This window comes from Chrysochloris asiatica, unplaced genomic scaffold (assembly GCF_000296735.1).
Source record: "Chrysochloris asiatica unplaced genomic scaffold, ChrAsi1.0 scaffold00004, whole genome shotgun sequence".
Classification (NCBI taxonomy): Eukaryota; Metazoa; Chordata; class Mammalia; order Afrosoricida; family Chrysochloridae; genus Chrysochloris; species Chrysochloris asiatica.
This window is the reverse complement of record NW_006408522.1, coordinates 26,016,580-26,036,805: the sequence shown is the minus strand read 5'-3', so window position 1 is coordinate 26,036,805 and position 20,226 is coordinate 26,016,580. Positions and strand designations below refer to the sequence as shown.

The following is a 20,226-nucleotide window of genomic DNA, read 5'->3' as shown; positions in this document are numbered from 1 at the left end:
AGCTGTATACATGATGGATTTTTGCCAGATATAAAATATAAGACTAAACTTACACAAAGTAAAAGACCAGAGGTTAAACAAAATTAATACACTGGATAAAATCGAGATCCAAGCAGATTTTGTTGGTTCTATTAAACCCGTATGGTTTACATTAGGCAGAAGAAAGGCTGAAAGAAATATGTTTTGGGTCTGATCTCTCTAAACAACTGTGGAAAGAGCAAGGAGACCTCAAAAGTCTCTATTACCTCCTAACCCATCCATCTAGCATACCCATGGTTCTTATTCTGGCCCATTCCTGGGGAGAATATCTTCCCCTGGGGAAGGAAAATTATTGGAAAATAATATTATTATTTTAGCTAACAATGGGACAGAAGAGTAATGGAGTATCATTCAGGATTACATTGAGGTTCTGAAGTCAGAAAGAGAAGGCAAGAGGATATGGTAGAGAAGGCTCATTTCACATGTGCATAGTAGCACTAACTGGAAATTCCAAAGAGAAATTGAGCTCATTTCTATTATTAAATTGTATCACATTGTCAAGAATATTGCTTTCAAGTTAATGAAAATCATGATGTCACTGATTTTTATAGCTACAAGGATAATGATTAGAAACACTATAGTACAGTTGTGTGATGTCACATTCTAAGGCCTAAAATGACTAATGGACTTGCACAACCATAGATGTTGTTGTTTAGTGCCATCAAGTACCAGGTGCTAAAATCCTTATGACCTGATTCCTTATATGGAGAGCGTACTTTCTAATCAACACAAACACATACCTTCAGCATCTATGCCATTATTAATTCAGTTACATTGAATTGCCTTAGAATCTTGAGATAAACACACATAATACATGGATTTAACTCAGTATGACTTAGGTCAACCAAAGAAGTCATTACTATTATTTTTTTATATTTTAATAAGTATTAAAACAAGAATAAATTACACTGTGTCAACAGCCCTTCATATTGTTAACTGGAATAAAATCCAGATACATATTTTATTTTCTACACTAGAATAAGATAATTATTACTATAACTTAAAAAATATTTCACAAAGGTTTTCATTAAAATGTTTTCCTTTTCACTGTCTCTTCAGATACGTTCAGTGTTTATCTTCCCCTATTAGGTTGTAAGGTTCATGCAAGTACAGCCATGTCTACTTCATTCAGAGCTGAGCACAGTGTCTGGTACATAGAAGGGATTCAGCAAGTATAGCTGAATAAATGCTGCATGAAGGAATGGACATTTCTGTCTGGTTGTATACCTCCTATGAATTGCTAAATAGCTTAGTTTCTAATTTGCAAATCCCAATGGAAGAGATTGCTTTTGACTCACCCACACACTCATTCCCTTCTAGAATGAAGCCAAAGGGGCACTCGCAGCGGTAGGAGCCGTCAGTATTAATGCACTGCCCGTGTTTACAGACATCAGGTTCTTTGCACTCATCCATATCTTAGGCAAGGAAGGAAAAAACAATGAATAACATCGTACTTTAAATACACATACATCATACAACTGGTATCCAACGTAAAGGCTAAAATGCTGTGTTTACTTTTCCAAGCCAGGTGTGGAAAAATAAGAATAACTGGAGAAAGGGTGAGGAAGAGGATGGCTGAGAATATTGAGATGTGCTAGGAATTAGGCAAAGGGCACTCACCAACTGCTGAATCATCGGGTCCCACAATGATCCCACTTCCATAGGGACAGATCTGGCGGAAGGCCTCTGTGGGCAATGATACACTCATTAATAGATTGGCTAACAGTAATTAGCAACAGGCTCCTCCCGAGCATTGTGTAGTGACCAAGTGGCCACATGCTGCACATACTGAGAAATGATGAACAAGATCGCCCCAGACCCAGAGAAAGTGAACAAATCTCCTAAAGCCACCATGTCTACTCCTTAGAAGGCCCTGGCTCATACTATAATTAAAAAGACAACCTACCTAGCTCCTGAGACAAAATAACTTTTAGTAAATATTTTAATTAAATTTAAACGAAACTGTTTTTATTTTTGGGAGTTAGGCTAAACTAATTCTAAACGTTTAACTCTCTCCACTGCTGACTGAAAGACTGACAGTTTTTCCACCTAGTGGCACCTGGGAAAAAAGGTCTAGAAACCTAGTTCTGGAAAATCCGCCATTGTGAACCCTGTAGCACAGTTCTACTCAGACACACACATGGTTGCCATGAGTCGGAACTAACTTAATGGAACTACTGTGTGTGTATGTATGGTGTGTGGATCATCTTTAAGGCTACAGTCTCATTTCATGCCTAGCTTGCCATTGAATAGCCCAGAGAACATGCACGCAGCTGACCCACTTACCATCGGGCTCTGTGGGGCACAGTTCACAGGGATCTCCCCAGCCTTCTCCCTTCAACGCACAGCAGCATTCCTGTTTGGAGTGATTCCGGGATTTGGGGGATGAACACTTTCCTCCTTCAAACTTTGCATAACAGTAGCTCATTCTCAAGTCTGCAACACAAATTCATGATAATCTTCAGTCCTTCGATTAAATCTTCCTTGTATGATACGGAATAAGAAACAGTCCACTGTGTTACAAGTGTTCTCCTTTTACTACCATTGTGCTACTCCTGAAGTGAGTAACTAATGATGGTGGTGGTGGTTATGTGCCGTGGAGTCGGTTCTGACTCATAGCCACCCTGTACAGGGTTTCTGAGGCTGTAAATCTTTACGGGACCAGAAAGCCTCATCTTTCTCCCGTGGAACAGCTGGTAGTTTCGAACTGCTGACCTTGAGGTTAGCAGCCCAATTCGTAACCACTACGCTACCAAAGCTCTTTCAGTAATGAGTAACTGAGCTGGTATTATTCATGTCATTGGTAACTTCTACAGCAAGATCTCATGATGAACACATATGTGTGGCTTTAACCTTAGGATTTCTTCTTTTTTGTTAATTTTGCAAAATAACCTGATGTGAACAGTAAAATCCAACACTGACATCCATTAGTGACTTCAGGATTGTAACATTCATTGATGGACTCATTCACAGGGCCCCTTCATTGATGGCTCTGTAGGCACATGTGTTGGATAACATTTATGAGCACCCTGGGTTAAGGCAGTGCTCCCAGCTCTACTACTTACTGTGATATTACATGTTGTTGTTTATTTTGTGTTCTCTGAGTTCTGCAACCAAAGGAAAGACCCAGGTCCCAAATGTAGAGTAGATAAAGAAGTGGAGACTTTGTGGCCTGGTAAAAACACAACACGAGGATCCGCCATTGAAGCAGCTACTCATTGAGTTAGTTCCTGGTTGCAAAATGCATGTGGAGGCTTTCTGCAGGTTGTTATGTGTGTGCATGCACACAAACACAGACGCAAAGTTTGTTTAGCTCAATACAGAGGAAAGTAGAGAGATGGGTGGCTGGGAGGGAGAACAATCTTTCTTTCAAAGAATAATATTTAATATTAATTATTGTGTGGAGAAACCAATCAGGGAGCATGAGATCTAGTTGATGTTTAGCATTTAACATTGCTCTTCAACATTCTGGAAACAGACTCTTCCATTTCTTATAGATCAAATTGGGTGACTCTGAAAAGAGAGTCCATCTAAATGTTTGGAGTGTGTTTTCCCATAAGCTGGACTCCCAAAGTCTTGCAAGACCCTTCTCTCATTATGTTGTTGTTAAGTGCCGTCGACTCAGTTCTGGCCCACAGCGACCCTATATGGTATTTCCGAGGCTGTAAATCTTTACGGGAGCAGAAAACCTTATCTTTCTCCCGCAGAACTGCTGGTAGTATCGAACTGCTGAATTTGCAGTTAGCAGTCCAACTCATAACCACTATGCTATCAGAGCAGGGGCTAAAATCTCCAGGGCATAAGGAAATGCCTTCATACCCAATTTGCATAGTTCCTTTTTCCTAGTGTGTCACCAGGTTTATCTTTGATTCTCTCTTCTCATGGTTCTTTTAGTCCCAGTTAGCATAATGCCATAGCCATGTATGCATTGATGTGCACACAATTTTGCCAGATTTTATCACCATAACTGACATGACAAAGGAGACACTATAAGGAAAATTGAGTCCTTAAAGCTTATAGAGGAGGAATTTTCATGAGTATCTATCGCTCTATCAGTCATATTTATCAAATCCTGCTCAGTCAAATTCAGCTGGACTCCCCAATGAACTTGTTCAGTTCTCCGTGGCCTCTAACTCTTCCAGATCATTTATTTTTCTAGTTTCTCCTTCACCTCTGTTGTAGCCAGAACCTACTAGGCATCCTTCAGTGAAATATCATTCTGAAGGTCAAGAGCAACAAGTCAGTCCTTGTCCTGCAGCTTGTTGACTGCTACCCACATTTTGGCTTTGTTTAAGTATCTCCTTCACGCTTTGCAATACTGGGTATCAATGCGACCACTGAGAAGTGAATAGTTAGTCAAACGATTAAAGTAAGGAGGACTTGGAAACTAACAAAGCTTTGCCATATAGTCAGTAAGACTGTTGGTAGGCATTGCTATAATGGTTGTTAAAATGAGGACAGTAAGTTCTAAGTTTGTAATATTTCCATAAACATAGTTTCTTAGATAATGCCATGTGGTTTTCTTTACTCAAGTTCACGGTCACAGAAAATGTTTTGTGTCTATCTGCCCTGTTTTTTTTTAAAAAATTATTACGTATGACTACAACTGTCCTATGGAGTCCTGGTGTGGCTCTGTGGGCTAATGCGTCAGACTGCAAAGTTATTTGAACTGCAAGGTCGGTGGTTCAAGCTCACCAGCTGCTCCTTGGAAACCCTATACAGGGTCACTTTGGGTTGGAATCCATTCGATGGCACTTAACAACAACAACTGTCCTAAGATATAATTCAGTGACTATTCACAAAAATGTCTCAGTAAATATCTTAAAACTTAATTTTCACCTTTGTCTTCCTGTTTGTAATATTTCTTTAAAACCTAAGTACATGTATGTTCCAATACCGATCTCTTAACATTCTCACCATTTTCATGATATTGCTGACTCTGGTCCATTCTCCAGTCCTACCCCCATCACCACAACCTACAACCTTGACTGGAAAAAAAAATCTCGACATTTTCATACAGGTTTGGAAACATGAAGATTAGAATGAGCCTAAGTGATACATTTCCTTCTTGAACTTGAACTTGACCTATAGGAGAGGATCATTTATACCTTCAGATGCTGAGACCTGTCCTCATAGCCCCTTTGCATTTGCTTCTTCAAAAATGTAATCTGTGGAATTTTCTTACTTGGAGGTCTGAGGCCTAATTTTTCACCTTACCAAGAAAAAAAGCGCTTCATTCTCTGACTCTAACAAAATCTCTGCTCAGTGGGTGATTTACATTTGCTTGTAGTACTTACTTCTCAAGGAGCCTGGTGGCTCTAGGGTTAGGCATTGACTGCTAACCATAGTTCAAACCCAAATGCTGCTCTGCCAGAGAAAGATGAGGCTGTCTGCTCCTGTAAAGATTTACAGTCTTGAAAACTCTAAGGAGCAGCTCTACTCTGTCCTCAGGGAGGGTCGCTATGGGTCGGAACCAGCTCAATGGCACTTCACAACAACAAACATCAAAAACTATGCTGCAGAGTCAATTCTGATTTTTAGGAACCCTAGAGGGCAAAGCACAACTGCGCCATAAGGTTTTCAAGGCTGTCACCTTCACAGAAACGGACTGCCATATCTTTCTTCTGCAGAGCAGTTGGTGGATTCAAACTGCCAACCTTTTGGTTAGCAGCCAAGTACTTAACGACTGTGCTGCCAGGGTTCCTTGCTTCTCTGGAATTGGTTTATTCATCTGAGTTGCTTTCTATGGGGGGGGGGGGGCGTGGAACCCACACACTTCAACTAAGTCTCGCCAGGGGGCCTGTTTACCAGTCCATCTGCAAAGAGCCCTAATGACCTTTGACATGTCATCAGAAATACAAAAGTCACTTGCCCTGCTTGCATTTCTCAGTTCTGGCTCTGCCTCCTGGAGCTGACCCGGTGGCATGGTGGCTCACAGATGGGCTGATTCTCCTGCAGTATTAGCTTGCTTGCTTGCTCACTCAGTGACAGACCAGTGCAAACAGACTTAATAGCCTAGTGCCCTCTGGCCTGCCACATGGGCAGATTCATACCTGGCTTCTCATTGTTTTCTTTATAAACTCAGGCCCAATCAAAGGTACACGTAGACAAGGGAGTGGGAGTAAGAAGTTATCTGACTGGTATGCACCATACTTGTATAGATAGAGTATCTACTTGAATCAAGCTCCACTTCATCTACAATCTTGAAATCCACAAGGGACTTTGATAGCGTGCTACCTTAAGGATTAAAACTGATCAGACAATTAGAACTCACGGTCAGCCTTCTGTTTTGAATATTAGTAATGAAACAGCCAGTAGAAAAGCAAAAATTTAAACTATTATAATGACAATGACAGGAGTCTAGAAAGGACATGGAATGTAACAAAGTTTTGTCACACGTTCAGTACGATTAATTGGGTAGACATTATTGTCACTACTATTGAAAATGAGGACAGTGAGTTCCAAAGATTAAATGGCTTGTCCTAGGCTGAAAATGGCAGGGGTGAAACCTTCCAAACCCAATTTTTTGACTTTTAAATTCAGAGCTTTTGCTTTGAACTCCATTGCCTTATATTTGGTAATACAGTGAAACACAAATAAATAAATAGACATACATACACACAGGGAAATAAGAAAAGAAAATAGGAGGGAGAGATATGTGTGCTGTAGGTTTTTAAAAAATCTCCCTGAATTCATTCAAACTGGTTTGTATAAGTAAATAGATGTACACAATGTCACTGTTTAGAAAAGTCCAGTTAATTTTGGAGCATACACTATATTATGTTTAAATTCAAGCTCCCTGTTAATTTTTTTTTTCTTGAACGTCAAGCTAGCAAGCCCTTGGAAATTCTTACTGAAACACTGTCAAGTATTACCCTTGCAAACAATAGGGCCCAGAGAAAATCCTGGTCAGTTTATTTTTCTGTTTTCTTAGCAAACTTTTAAGTGAGGGGTACCATATCCTGAGCATGCATAGGCTGATTTTCATTTTTCTGTCTAGAAGTTTTGGGTCCATATTTATATAGGTAGCCTCTTGCAAGACAGAGAAGCTGTAGCTGAACTGGATCCCCCACTAGCTGACTTATCAGCATCTGTGTTCTTAAGGAGGGAAAGAAGTTTAAGTGCCAGGAAAGTTGTTGTATAACAACCATAGCTTGATGGATGAGTAAAAGTCAAAATGAACCCTCTGACATATGGGAATCATTAGACCTCTGGGTGAATGAAAACTCTCCCTCTTCCCTTTCACAAAGCATCAGAGGTTAGCCTGTTTTAAAATAAAACCACAACAAATACACACAGCGTAATGTAAGTCGAAAGCCTTCAAAGGCACTTACCTTGGCATCTCCTTCCAGTGGAGGACAAGGAGAAGCCTTCTGGACAAAGACATTTGAAGCTGCCTTCAGTGTTACTGCATGTGCCTAAGGCACAGATTTCTGGCTCTTCAACACACTCATCAATATCTGAAAGAATTAACAAGTTTTGTCAGACAAAGTCAAAACACAATAGAGACACCCTCAGATACCACAGGTAAAATGTGCTAGTACAAAGAGCGACTAAGCTTCCAAACACTTTCACTTGTGAGGGTATTAATTATATTTCCCTCTATTATAGTGTAGGGGAGCTGGACTGCTAGGTTGTGAAGCCTTTTAAAAAGCTAGTTTTGACAGCTCTTGGTGTAGCAATAGAATCTTTGTTCTAAGGGGTCCTATGAGAAACCCCTCTTACCTGGATTGAGTTGTTTGGCTAATTAGAAAAGTAGCAGTAATTTGATACTACCCTAAATTAGGAAAAAGAGAGAATACCATAGTCTCACTTTAGCATTTTATAGTAAGTGGAAGCGCTAAGATCCTACCCTGTGGACAGTGAGCCACTTACTGAGAACCACATAGTTGTTTCCGTCCACACTATCCTGTGCTTTGCTCAATACTCCATGCTAGCTCCCCAAAATGATGGATTTTACAAGGATACTGTTATTCATAAAAATAAGTATCAGGCAATGAATAAGATATCAGAGAAGATGAAACTCCTAACTCTCATCTACAGGATAATTTATCTTAAAACATAAAAATAATTTCCTTGTACAGGGTTGTTGTTGTTTTTCATCATACCGATAATAAGAATTTGATCCATTACAATAATGGTATGAGTGGTGCTGTTGGTTAATGCATTGGACTGCAAAGTCCACTGGACATGGGAGGCCTGCAGTTCAAGCCCAACAGCTGCTCCTCAGAAACCCTATACAGGGTCGCTATGGGTTGGAACCAACTCAACGGTACTTAACAACAACAACAACAATGTATGAGTTTTAATACATCTTATTGTTGTTATTAAGTGCCATTGAGTCAGTTTAGACTCACACTGACCCTGCATAGGGTTTCCAAGGAGCAGCTGGTAGGTTTGAACTTCTGACCTTGTGGTTTGCAGTCCAGTGCTGATCCTACAGTGCCACAAGAGTTGGTAAAGTGTGGTTCTGCTATGAAGTTTTGAACAGCTTGGGTAACTGTAACTAACTATATATCATATGCCGCAATTTACCTTTAAGAATCATTAAAGGTCCAACTGAGGGGAAGTTAAGATATTAACTCCAGTATCTTGATTTAGTTTTACAAATGTTGTTGTTGTTAAGCGCCATCGAGTCGGTTCCGACCCATAGCGACCCTGTACAGGGTTTCCTAGGGTGTAAATCTTTACGGGAGTAGAAAGCCTCATCTTTCTCCCGCGGAGCGGCTGGTAGTTTCGAACCGCTGACCTTAAGGTTCGCAGCCCGATCTACCAGCTGCACCGCGGGAGAAAGATGAGGCTTTCTACTCCTGTAAAGATTTACACCCTCGGAAACCCTGTACAGGGTCGCTATGGGTCGGAAACGACTCTATGGCACATAACAACAACAACACTACTAGAGCTCCAGTCTAGAATGTGTAATGCAAAGCGATTATCTTTCTGATGAATAGCAAAATCAGCCTATTCATCACTCTGTGCTATTAGACTGCATTTAGAATTGTGTCATGTTTCTGTGGTTTATTCATGAATCTTAGTGGCAGCTAATTGAATTACTCCATCTCTACACTCCCTCTACTCCCACTGCCAACATTTTAAGACAAATGTCATCTACTGTAAAAAATACCCAATTTTTCTTTGGGGCTGTTGTTATGATTCTTTATCTAATGATAGAAATTAGCCCAGAGTGCCAACTCATTAAGAGTAGGGACAGAGATCACAGCATGGTTACATTTATTGGCTATTTGGGAAGTTGTTTTGATGTCTATGTACCTCCAATTGGTTCATTTTAGGGGATTGGGCATCCATCACAATGTGAATAAGGCCAATCCTTAATAAAACTAAAATAAATCTTTTAATACTTTGCATTTAGGCCTTATTTTGATAAACTGCTTCTATATAAAATATTATTGCCACTTGAGTATATTTAAATTGGATATATACTAACAGTTTTTTCACTGGCAATATTAAAATAGGGGGAAATTCTCACTCATTACGGATTAGATGCAGAAATGTTTTAAAGGTTACTTAGAAAGTGCTGGCAATTAATGTCATTCATTTAATGCAATGACAGTTGTACTGATATTAAAGGAATGTAGTCCCATAAAATTTGTGGAGAATCTACTTGGTAGTGACTCATTTCTATCAATGTATAGGTAGGAAAAAACAATACAGGCAGACTATACTGCCATATTAATCAAATCTTGAATATGGTCATTTAAAAATTTTCGACTGGAACCAGGGAACTGTTTTTAGCTACAACGCAGTGACATTTGAAAACATGTAAGTCAAGAATTCTGGAAGTGAGATCCAGCATTTTTACAAGATATATAAAAATACACTGGCAAAGAGTCATATAACCACTCATATGCAAAATAGCTTTAGTAGCGATTAGCACCAAAAATCAGATATTCTTGCCTCTCCATCTAAGGATGAGGTCATTAAGCCACACTTTCTGCCTTTAGATTTGTTTCTGAGAAAGTACTCCAAAGTTAAGACACCATCTCAAAAAGCTGTGATTTTAGCGCAGTGACTGATACTGCTTTTTTCACCCAAATATCGAGAGCTCTCGTACCTTCACACTTGTCATTCTGTAGACTGTACCCAGGCGGACAAATGCACCTAAAGGACCCATCCAAGTTCTGACAGGTGCCTGGTGCACACTTCCCGGGTTCTAAGAGGCATTCATTGATATCTGCAAGGAAAAGAGAAAGAGAAGGAAGTAGTTCCCACAAACAATTAAAATCCAAAGAAACAAATCAAATCAAAGAAACATATAAAATGGAATAACATCTGTAAAATTCTACCATGGAGAAAAACAGAAGAGCCAATAAAAATAAGCCTTCCTGGGTTTCTGGGCAATATAACAGCTATATTTTATTTTACTTACAACAAATTAAATATTTCCAGAAATGTGTAGCGTCTGAAATGTCATTGGGTATCAAAAAGATTTTATCAGTACTAACTTAAAAAAATTGAAAAAAAAACTTTTTATAGTGAATTGAGTGAAGGTTTATAGACAAGATCATCAGTTTTACAATCAGCAAATACTATACTTTGTTTCATAATTTCAAAGATATTTTGAAGAAAGCATATATAACAGGAAATGACCACTGTTTTATAAAAATAAACTCTTCTGTCAGTGAGTATAGTAAGTTGCTTTTAAAAGGTAAAAGGAAACATATGTACTTTTGAAATATATACAGCTATATATATGTAATATATATATACACACACATACACATACACACACACATACATACACAGAAGCACACACACACAGACATATATATAATTAAAACAAAGTTTTAAAAGGTGAGATTAATGTAATTCTACTGAATTTTTTTTTTTTTTTTCACTCCAAGCTTCATGAAGGAAAGTTAGAGAAGGAGGCTGCCTGACTGTTTGAGTGGTCTCTGGAGCGTTGTGTGGCAGGTCTTTACAACATTGTACTCACCCACACAGGTCCTCCCATCCGGAACCACCTCATAACCTTCATTACACTGACACCGGAAAGTCCCCACTAAATTGATGCACTGGCCATTCCTGCAAAGGTTCCCATTTCCAGTGGCACATTCATCGACATCTGCCAAGAAAATATCCTTTTACATATTACAAAGAAAATGTCATAATCCCAGCAGTGACCAAAACCGTTAAAGGGAAAAATACTTATTCTGAATTTTAGTGGCTTTTTCTGGCTCATAAATATTAACAATTCCAATAAAGATCTAGTTTCTAACAACAGACCTAGCTTTAAAAATAACAACAACAACAACAAAAACTACTGTGTTTTTTTAATGAAAGCTTACACAGCAAGCTAGGTTCCCATTTGACAATTTCCAAACAAATTGTTCAATGACATTGGTTACATTTTTCACAATGTGTTTTTGTGTTCTGGGTGTTCCATTTACAGTACTATAGTTTTCCTGCTCCTTTAATATTCTTATCTTTGCTTTCGAGTAAATGTTGATCTTTTGGTCTCATACAAATGGTTAACTTTACCCATCAATCAAAATTTAATGCTATTACATAATTATATTAACTAAAGAATGACAAATTCATTAACTTTTTAAATCAGTTTCATGTTGATCTTGCTTTAAATTTTATTTCTAAAAACTAAAAATGAATGACTAGTAGAAAATTAATGGTGGGTACTGTTAAGTATTCTTGCAATTAGAAGTCTATGAAATAATCTCTGGCATAATATAAGATTTGGTTCATCATTCCAACTATAAATAAAAGCAGTCCCATAGGGGGAATTTTATAGATTCAATAATTTGTATTTTTAACAGAAGTGGTAGTATATATAGACAAGTGTTGTTGTTAGGTGCTGTTAAGTTGGTTCTGACTCATAGCGACCTTGTATAGGGTTTTCAAGGAGCGGCTGGTTAGTTAAACTGCCGACCTTGTGGTTCAAACTGACTTTGCGGTCCAGTGCTTTATCCCACAGAGCCACACCAGGACAAGTAGCCCCACATAATTTCTGAGTTATTTAATTTCTCTATGAAGAATTACATGTTTTAAAACTGTTATGTATATTTTGAAATTTACTTAATTTATAGCAAAGTCAACATAAAAATTATAGCTGTGAATGAGCATTTCAATAGAAGGAATGGATGTAGTTCCTGTCCTTGACACTAAATTGACATACTGTAATTGATGAGTCCTTCAACCAATTCTCATGCATAGGATGGCATGCAATAAAGAAAGACAGCTTGCACAATGGAGGTGATGCTCATTACGAAGGAATGAACGGAATGGGCTTCCTTTGGTGACGCACTATCCCTGTTCCATCATCGTATATAACACGCACCTATGCAGTCATTGTTGTGAGAAAGTATGAAACCATGATTGCAGCGGCAGTTGAAGGAACCGATTGTGTTTCGGCAAGTTCCGTTCCCACAGGCATCTTTTTCACACTCATTTATGTCTAGTAGGAATAAAGGTCATAGAGAAACATAATTATTAATGGAAGAAAAAAGGTGTTTATCAAAGGATAAAGGACATCTGGGGGCTCACAAAATCTCTCCCACATAGACTTATAATTTCTTGATATCGCTCTGTCAATGATAGCTCCCGGTGAGCAACCAGCAAGAAGCAAGTCTAAGCCTTGGGAGTAAATCCTTTCTTTGGTTAGCATGTGAAAGGAGGCAAGTTAAGGACATGAGAACTGGACAAAAACTAATTTATTCTATTTGCTTGTAGAATTCTCTGCCCTTGCCACTTTCTCTCAAATATTTTCACTTGAAAATGGAAAAAATTCTGTGTGCATCTGGGTCTTGATCTGCTGCCACCTTTGGCAAACTTCAGTTTTTAAGATTCTTGCTCCAATTTACCAAAAAAGCAGCAACTCACCTGACATTACCCCACAATCAGCAACAAAAGAGCTCAGCTCTCTAACTCACCTAGTTGAGCCTTCTTTTCCCTTTTTCCAATCCACCCCTCAAAACATATGACCATGCCAGTCAATGGTGATTTCTCCTACTCGAATACACAATTCTGCAGGATGGCGCTTAATTTAGTTTTTCTCATACCTTTTTGTCTTTTCACTGGTCTATGTCTTTTCTCTTTGGCAATTTCATAAAGTTATATATTGACATCTTATATGTCTTTGCATCTCCCCATAATAACTAGCATGTTTCTTATAAAGAGTAGGTGTATATATCATAGTAAGGAAGAAACAAAAATGTAAAGAAATAAAAGTTGATAGCGACTTGTGAAGTTCTTTGATGGGGCAGGGGGAGGGTTTTGTATAATTCAGATGGTAGGAGGAGAATGGTGGGTAGAGTTTCATGATGATCAAGGGGTTACCTCCAAAGTGATGAGCAGGACTGATTTTGTTCCTTTAATTTAAAACTTGTTATCTCCTCTGGAGAAAATGAAATTTTATAAGATTGTTCCCTAGCAGATGAACCCTGTTACTGCCAAAGGCAAACACTTTAAACATTCATTTATTGATTGTTCTCTTTGCAATAGTGAAACTGATTCAGGTTCTTAAAGATCCCCCCAAAATTTAAAAGATATTTCTTTAAAACAGAAAAAAGAAGGAAGGCGAGGGAGAAAATAATACATTACATTTTTGAAGTTTATTCTAGATCAGTACTTTGATTGAGTACTGAAACCAAAGGAGAGATTTTAAATCCTAAGCTTTTCCCTCTAGGAAAATGATTCATTTGAAAAAAAAAATTAATGCAAATTTGTCTTTGAGGAATTGGTACAAATTATAGACTATTTTCAAAAAGTGCTCATACTCAATACTCTAAACATTTGTTTCAAGGTACGATAAGGTATACCTACATTTTATGTTAAGTATTATATGAGACTAATAAGCTTTAATATTCATAAAAAATTAAAATTTTGACCTCACTATATTTCTTTCTTAGTAAAACTTTTTTTTTTTTTAACTGACAGTTACAGGAGGAGCATCAAGAAGTGAGTTTATTATGTTCACATTGGAAAAGCTGATGTGCAGCAGATGTTAACGTTGTAAACTTGCCTGTGCTTCTATCTTGTAAATAACAGAGAGACTTATAGAATTCAAACTATCTTCAGATGCAAATAAATTTTTCAATGGGATATGAAGAAACACTGAAATGATAATCATATACTCACCCAAACACATGGTCTGATCAGCATTTGTTTTAAAGCCAGTGTGGCAAAGACAGTAAAAGCTTCCAACTGTGTCAATACACTGTCCATGACTGCATATGTTGGGGATTTCTTGGCATTCATTGCGATCTGTAAATAAAAACATCTTCAGCATGTAAGTGTAAGGTTAGAAGGAAAAACCCAATTGAATAACTTACTTGCAGTTATTGTACTCAGGATAAATCCTGGTTCTAAACAAACCTAGTAAAATAAGCACTGGTGCTTTATTTCTTTTTTTCTCAAAATTGGTGAAAATTTGCTCCCATTTACTGGGTATATTTTGATTAAATTAACAATACACAAATTATGTAAACTACGGCAGTATTAAAAACATGTTTGGGGCTTTCTGCCAGGTCTGGAGCTTGCATTTGACTCATCCTCTGGCCTCCAGTTCTTTGGACTTGAGCCAGTGGCCTGCTCTACTACCTGCCAGACCTGCCTGCCTGCCAACCTTGTCTACCTGCAGAACCTGCTTTCCTGCTGTCTGTCGATCTTGGTTCATCTGACCCAGACTTGGGACTCTCCCATCTCTACAACTTTGTGAGCCATTTCCTTGAAAAAAAGAGTCTATATACATACCTAAAAAGTTAATAAAAAACATGTTCTGAAAGACGTGAGAATTTAGAATTATGAGGGGGCTTCAAAAGTTCCTGGATGAATTTTCCCACAAACTTTTGAAGCCCCTTCATAGAATGGGGGGGGGGGACCCCCAAGCTGGGAAAAGTTTTCTATTTGATTATTTTCATATGCAGCATCATAATGTGGAATTAACTACAGTATTTTGTTGAGTCTAGATTTGGTACATTAAGTCCTGGAGTCTTCATGGCTTCCCTTGGAAATTTATATCAAAGTCAAACAAATCCTATTGTTAAGATGTGTTTTCTTAAAGGACAGCCCACATGGTCCCTTCAGTTCATTATTTTGTCTTATACCTATGACCTTTGGTTCCTTCCAAATCAAGTTGTAATGTCTGCACGTGGCTTCTTTTAGTAGCTGATAACCCTAATGCTGTTCTTTCTTTCCATTCATGTTTGTTCAAAGGAAAGACCTCTCACCTTGCTTCTGACCATCTTAAAGCTCCAAATTACACTTATCACCAACTGAACCTGTACTGCTCTCCTGAAATCTGGTTATCTCGGGGCAGAACTTCATGCATGTGTCCACAAATGACCAGATTACATGCCTAGTTTTATCTCTAAGTGAATATTCTGAATGCACTCAATACATGTTAAACATTGAACCACTCTGATTTTCCTCTGTGTCACATGAGAGAGCCAATAGCAGAAGGCCATTATTGTTGTAGATGTTGTAGGGAACAGCAGTACCCTCCTCTTGGTTGAATAATCTCTCAACTTGCGATTTGCTTGCCCTGTCTTCTGAGAAAACAGCAATTAAAAGTGGCCACTGGTAGATGTACAGAGCAATCTTGCCCATGCCAGAGAGGCAAATATCTCCTCCATATTCCCTGACTGCTATTCTTGTAACTAGCTCTTTCCATTATATAGGACATCTAGAGCTAGTGAATCACTAGATCTTTTAACAGTCCCAAGTGAGGTTGAGTAAATCATTAGGATGGGACAGAGTGAGAGAGCAGATCAGGAACTATTGTCATCCTATGTGGAAATATTTAGTTAACCTAACAATGAAGAAAATTTTGATTTGAGAAAATGGATTTAAAATCAGTAAACTATTCCCTAAGACAGGCAGAGGAAATGTACTTCTATTTCCAGCCTCAGGGAAGGGAGCTGATCTTGATAAAGGATGTCTTAGGGTCTACTGCGGTGGTGGTGGTGGTGGCTATGTGTCATGGAGTTGATTACGACTCATAGTGACCCTGTACAGGGTTTCCGAGGCTGTAAATCTTTACAGGAGCAGAAAGCCTCATCTTTCTCCCACGGAACCAATGGCAGTTTCAAACTGCTGACCGTGAGGTTAATAGCCTGACTTGTAACCACTACGCTACCAGAGCTCCTTAGGGTCTACTGCAGTTGGTCCAAATCTTGACACCTTCATATAGTATTGGATTTGACAGTATGCAGGAGACCATGTCTGGGCCTTGGGGATTGCTAAAGATCTTCTTAGGAAGGGATTCCCAGCATCTTCTTAGGAAGGGATTCCCAGCTAGGATTCTCCCTCCTCCTCCCACCCCACTGCTGATTTCATGATGGTTTAAAAAAAGAAAAAGAAAAATGAAACACCAGAGTCTTTGAAGTTTTACTGGGAAACCATAAAATTTTTGAGAATTTAATTGTGAAATTCTTACTTTGTTTTGATAGAAACCAGAAAACTAGGTTCCTGTCATAACTCTTAGGAGATGACGTCTGAGGTTGATTCAACTGAGAGAAAGGAGACCACACATAAGGGCTGGGAAGAACCTATCCCTTGTCTTCAGCTTGGCAAGGCATTTCAAAACGGGGTGGGATCTGCTCTCACTGTCCAGGTCCTGAGGTCAAACTCGCCTCCTGACCTCATTGCCATACTGTTCTCTCCAACCTCTCAGCAACAATGTGCTGCGATTTGAGGTTTCAAAAGATGTATTTTATGAGTTCAAATAAAACTCTCAGGATGGAGAGAAAGTTTTGGCTCTTCTCATCTTAAATATAGGGGGAGGGAAATATTTTGCAACATGTCTGAAAGTGCATAGTATGGGAGGATATCATTTAAAGACATGGAAAAAAAAAAAATCAAAAGAAAGATGTAAATGAAGTCATTTTCAGAGAGGAGTCTTCAACCCTAGAGGCTGACCAGTTACAAAACTCAAGTCGGTTCCCCGTTTATGAGGATTTCAGTGAATGGGGAAAATGGAGATTTTGATTACAAATAGCACTGCCCAAAATTATTGGTGGTAATGCTTGACCTGTTTTATACAGATTAATATTACTGCAAGAAAATATGAAAGGGTTTAATCGCTAGCAAGCCATGTCTTCACTTCTCATTGTTGGTGTATAAGTAGTTCTTTCCTCCTTGCCAGAGTATGAAGTGGTGTGAAAAGACACATTCTATATTATCAACAATTCTTTATTTTGATGAGAATCATTTCATCAAATTTCAAAGAAATGTAATTTCAGAGTAAAATGCAGGGAAATGGTGTCAATGCCTAGTTGCCCTAGGGTACTGTAGTTCATATCAGAGACATCTCCACTACGCTTCCTGTCCATTTTTAAAAATAAATGGACAACAGCTCTGTGGACAAAATGCTAAATACTTACACATGTTCCTTTAAGCTCAACAAAACAAGTCTTGGTACTCAAAGTGATTTTTTGTTCTGCTCTTACACCCTCTTCCCACCAAGGTCTCATAAAATAATGTGAAATGCCCTACAGAGAGCAATATACTTCCTACAACTTAATCAACCGGTGAGCAAGGAAATCCAAGGAAAACCTGATCATGTGACCTTGCGTTGTTTCATTCACAAATGCATAAAATATCCAAGAAACTCCCTGCAAAATGAGCGCTAGGCAAAATAACACACTCTGGCTAAATATACAATGGTTTATAATTACTCAAAGCTAAGATTTAATTCAACCGAGGTATTATTTTGCTGCTGGCTGAAACACCAAGTATTTTCATTTTGATAACAGTAGCTACAAGATACCATCAGATTGAAGTTGCTCACACCCCCATCCTTTTTACTTCTACTACACCCCTGACAAAGGAGCTCTGGTAGTGTAGTGGTTACAAATCAGGCTGCTAACCTCTTCTTTCCATGGGAGAAAGAAGAGGTTTTCTGCTCCTGTAAAGATTTACAGCCTTGGAAACCCTGTACAGGGTCGCTATGAATCAGATCCGACTCCATGGCACGTAACAACAACAACAACATCCCTGACAAAAATGACCAGAACATTTAACCCTCAGTGGACAGAGTTTCTGATTTGTGGCAGGTGATTTATGAGCTAACAGAAAGCTGTTAATATTTGCTGCCCTCAGTGAATAATCTTTCATCAGTAAACTACTTGGTGGTGGTGATTGTGTGCCGTGGACTCGGTTCTGACTCATAGCAACCCTGTACAGGGTTTCCGAGGCTGTAAATCTTTACGGGAGCAGAACACATCATCTTTCTCTTGCAGAACAGCTGGGAGTTTCGAACTGCTGCCCTTGCAGTTCGCAGCCCGATTCGTAACCCATATGCTATCAGAGCTTTAGGTGAAAGAAAACACTACTGCTGTCTCTGTTAAATTGGCCGTTCTAAACCAGCTCAGAAAATCTTCAACAATTTAGATTCGGAACCTGTGGCTGAGATAATGACAACTTCACTTGCCTGACAAGTGAAGGAAACAATTGGTCCTAAATATTGATTTGGGGAGTATGTGTGTAGGATGTGTGTTGTTGCTGTTGTTAGCTGTCAAGTTGGACCTGACTCTTGGTGACCCCATGTACAATACAACAAAATGCTACCCAGTCCAATGGTAACCCCATGACTGGTTGCAGATTGGACATGGTTGTGTTGTGATTCATAGGGCTTTCATTGGCTGATTTTCAAAGGCAGACTTAGGATCTTCCTAGTTTGTCTTGGTCTGGAAGCTTCACTGAAACCTGTTCAGCATCATAGCAACATGGAAGCTTCTACAGATAGACGAGTACTGCCAGCCCTTGACGTGATGCTGTTGAGTCACTTCCGACTCATAGTGACCCTGTATAAGATTTCTGAGGAGCGGCTGGTGGGCTTGAATCACCAATCTCGTGGTGGTTAGCAGTCCATGGAAGGTGAGAATTCTACCACTGACCCATCAGTGCTTCATGTGTGTGTGGAATGGTGGTGGTGGAACATTTCTGGGAAGGGGCAATTGATAGGCAAATATCAAATCATGTATGAACATGATTCATTTCTGTTTTGAATAGCACTTAGAGGTTTCAGCATTTGTACCCTCGTCCCATTCTGTTATCAGAACCCAGACATCTAAATCTTAATTTGTGTATGCTCCAACCTAGTCAGAAGAGACCTCTCCAGCAGACATAGCCACCAGGGGTGAAGTACGTACCATTGCACTGCCCGGTGGAGGTGAGGCGGTAGCCAGGCTTACAGTCACAACGGTAGCTGCCTGCAGTGTTGACGCACTCAGCATTACGTTGACACACTGGGCCGTTCTGACATTCGTCAATATCTACGAGCAGAAGATGGTCAAATCCAAAGGAGAACAGAATCTGCTCTCAAGGCATGCAAAAATAGTGTATGTCTTCTTATTCTGATCTGTTCTATTAAAAAGACAATAAAAGACTGGAAGCTCATTTTCTAAATGCTCTACTTTATTAATATTTCCATCAATATGAGTACTGGATTTATGAACACATTCAGGCTCTAGTGATGCTTGAATCTTCTTTAGAAAAGAAAACTCAATACTTGATATGTGTATAGAGTGATATGATAGAGAGTCTTAACCTGGACTGGCAAAAAGATCCAGGATTTTATAACTCAGGGAGGCTCCTTTTGTCTAGAAGATGACAAGGTCTCTAGAGCAGAGCCTCTCAAACTTTAATGTATGTAAGAATCACTTGGAAGCCTGTTAATGTGGCAATTCCGCCTCAGTACAGCTGGGAAGAGACCTGGAATCCTGCATTTCTAACAAACTCCCAAGTTATGCTGGTAACCCTGGCCCATGGAACAGGTGTGAAATAGCAGGGCTGTCGAGGAAGCTCCTACCTAAATTGTAGCAACATGGCAGCCATACCAAAGAATATACTATGGGAAGCTGTGCATAAAACTAGCAAAACCAATCCAACTCTGAACGCTGAAGAAAAGCATAAAATGGATATATTGTATGCTCCAGAAGTTGAACACTGCTCATAAAGTGGTTTGCCAACCTTTTTTTCCTTTGTTTTTAAACCTGAGACTAATATCAACTTTAATTCATGACAAACCAAAAGTTACTGCATAGTTCAGGCTATTCCACAGCGCAAATCACGGTTCCATTGAAACAATTGGATTCAGGCTGAGTTCAGTACAGGGAGTTAGCCTGTACTACAGGTGAGGGTGGTCTTCAGTGCTGGAGCTAGGTTTACAAAGAAGTTGGATCGGATCTGCCAAGACGTTCCCACAAGGGGGCG

General features: G+C 39.1%; 1 protein-coding gene across 1 annotated transcript in view; it reads right to left on the bottom strand.

Moving 5' to 3' along the window:
- Positions 1-20,226, bottom strand: part of FBN1 (fibrillin 1) — a 321,082-nt gene that overhangs the window by 25,780 nt on the left and 275,076 nt on the right. Inside the window, exons 44-52 of the mRNA XM_006831678.1 lie at positions 19,164-19,286; positions 14,149-14,274; positions 12,350-12,466; positions 10,994-11,122; positions 10,112-10,231; positions 7,374-7,499; positions 2,326-2,475; positions 1,660-1,725; positions 1,338-1,454 (exon numbers count right to left, since the gene is read on the bottom strand). Of these exons, the coding sequence (XP_006831741.1) occupies positions 1,338-1,454; positions 1,660-1,725; positions 2,326-2,475; positions 7,374-7,499; positions 10,112-10,231; positions 10,994-11,122; positions 12,350-12,466; positions 14,149-14,274; positions 19,164-19,286 (1,074 nt within the window). The remainder of the gene's footprint in view (positions 1-1,337; positions 1,455-1,659; positions 1,726-2,325; positions 2,476-7,373; positions 7,500-10,111; positions 10,232-10,993; positions 11,123-12,349; positions 12,467-14,148; positions 14,275-19,163; positions 19,287-20,226) is intronic.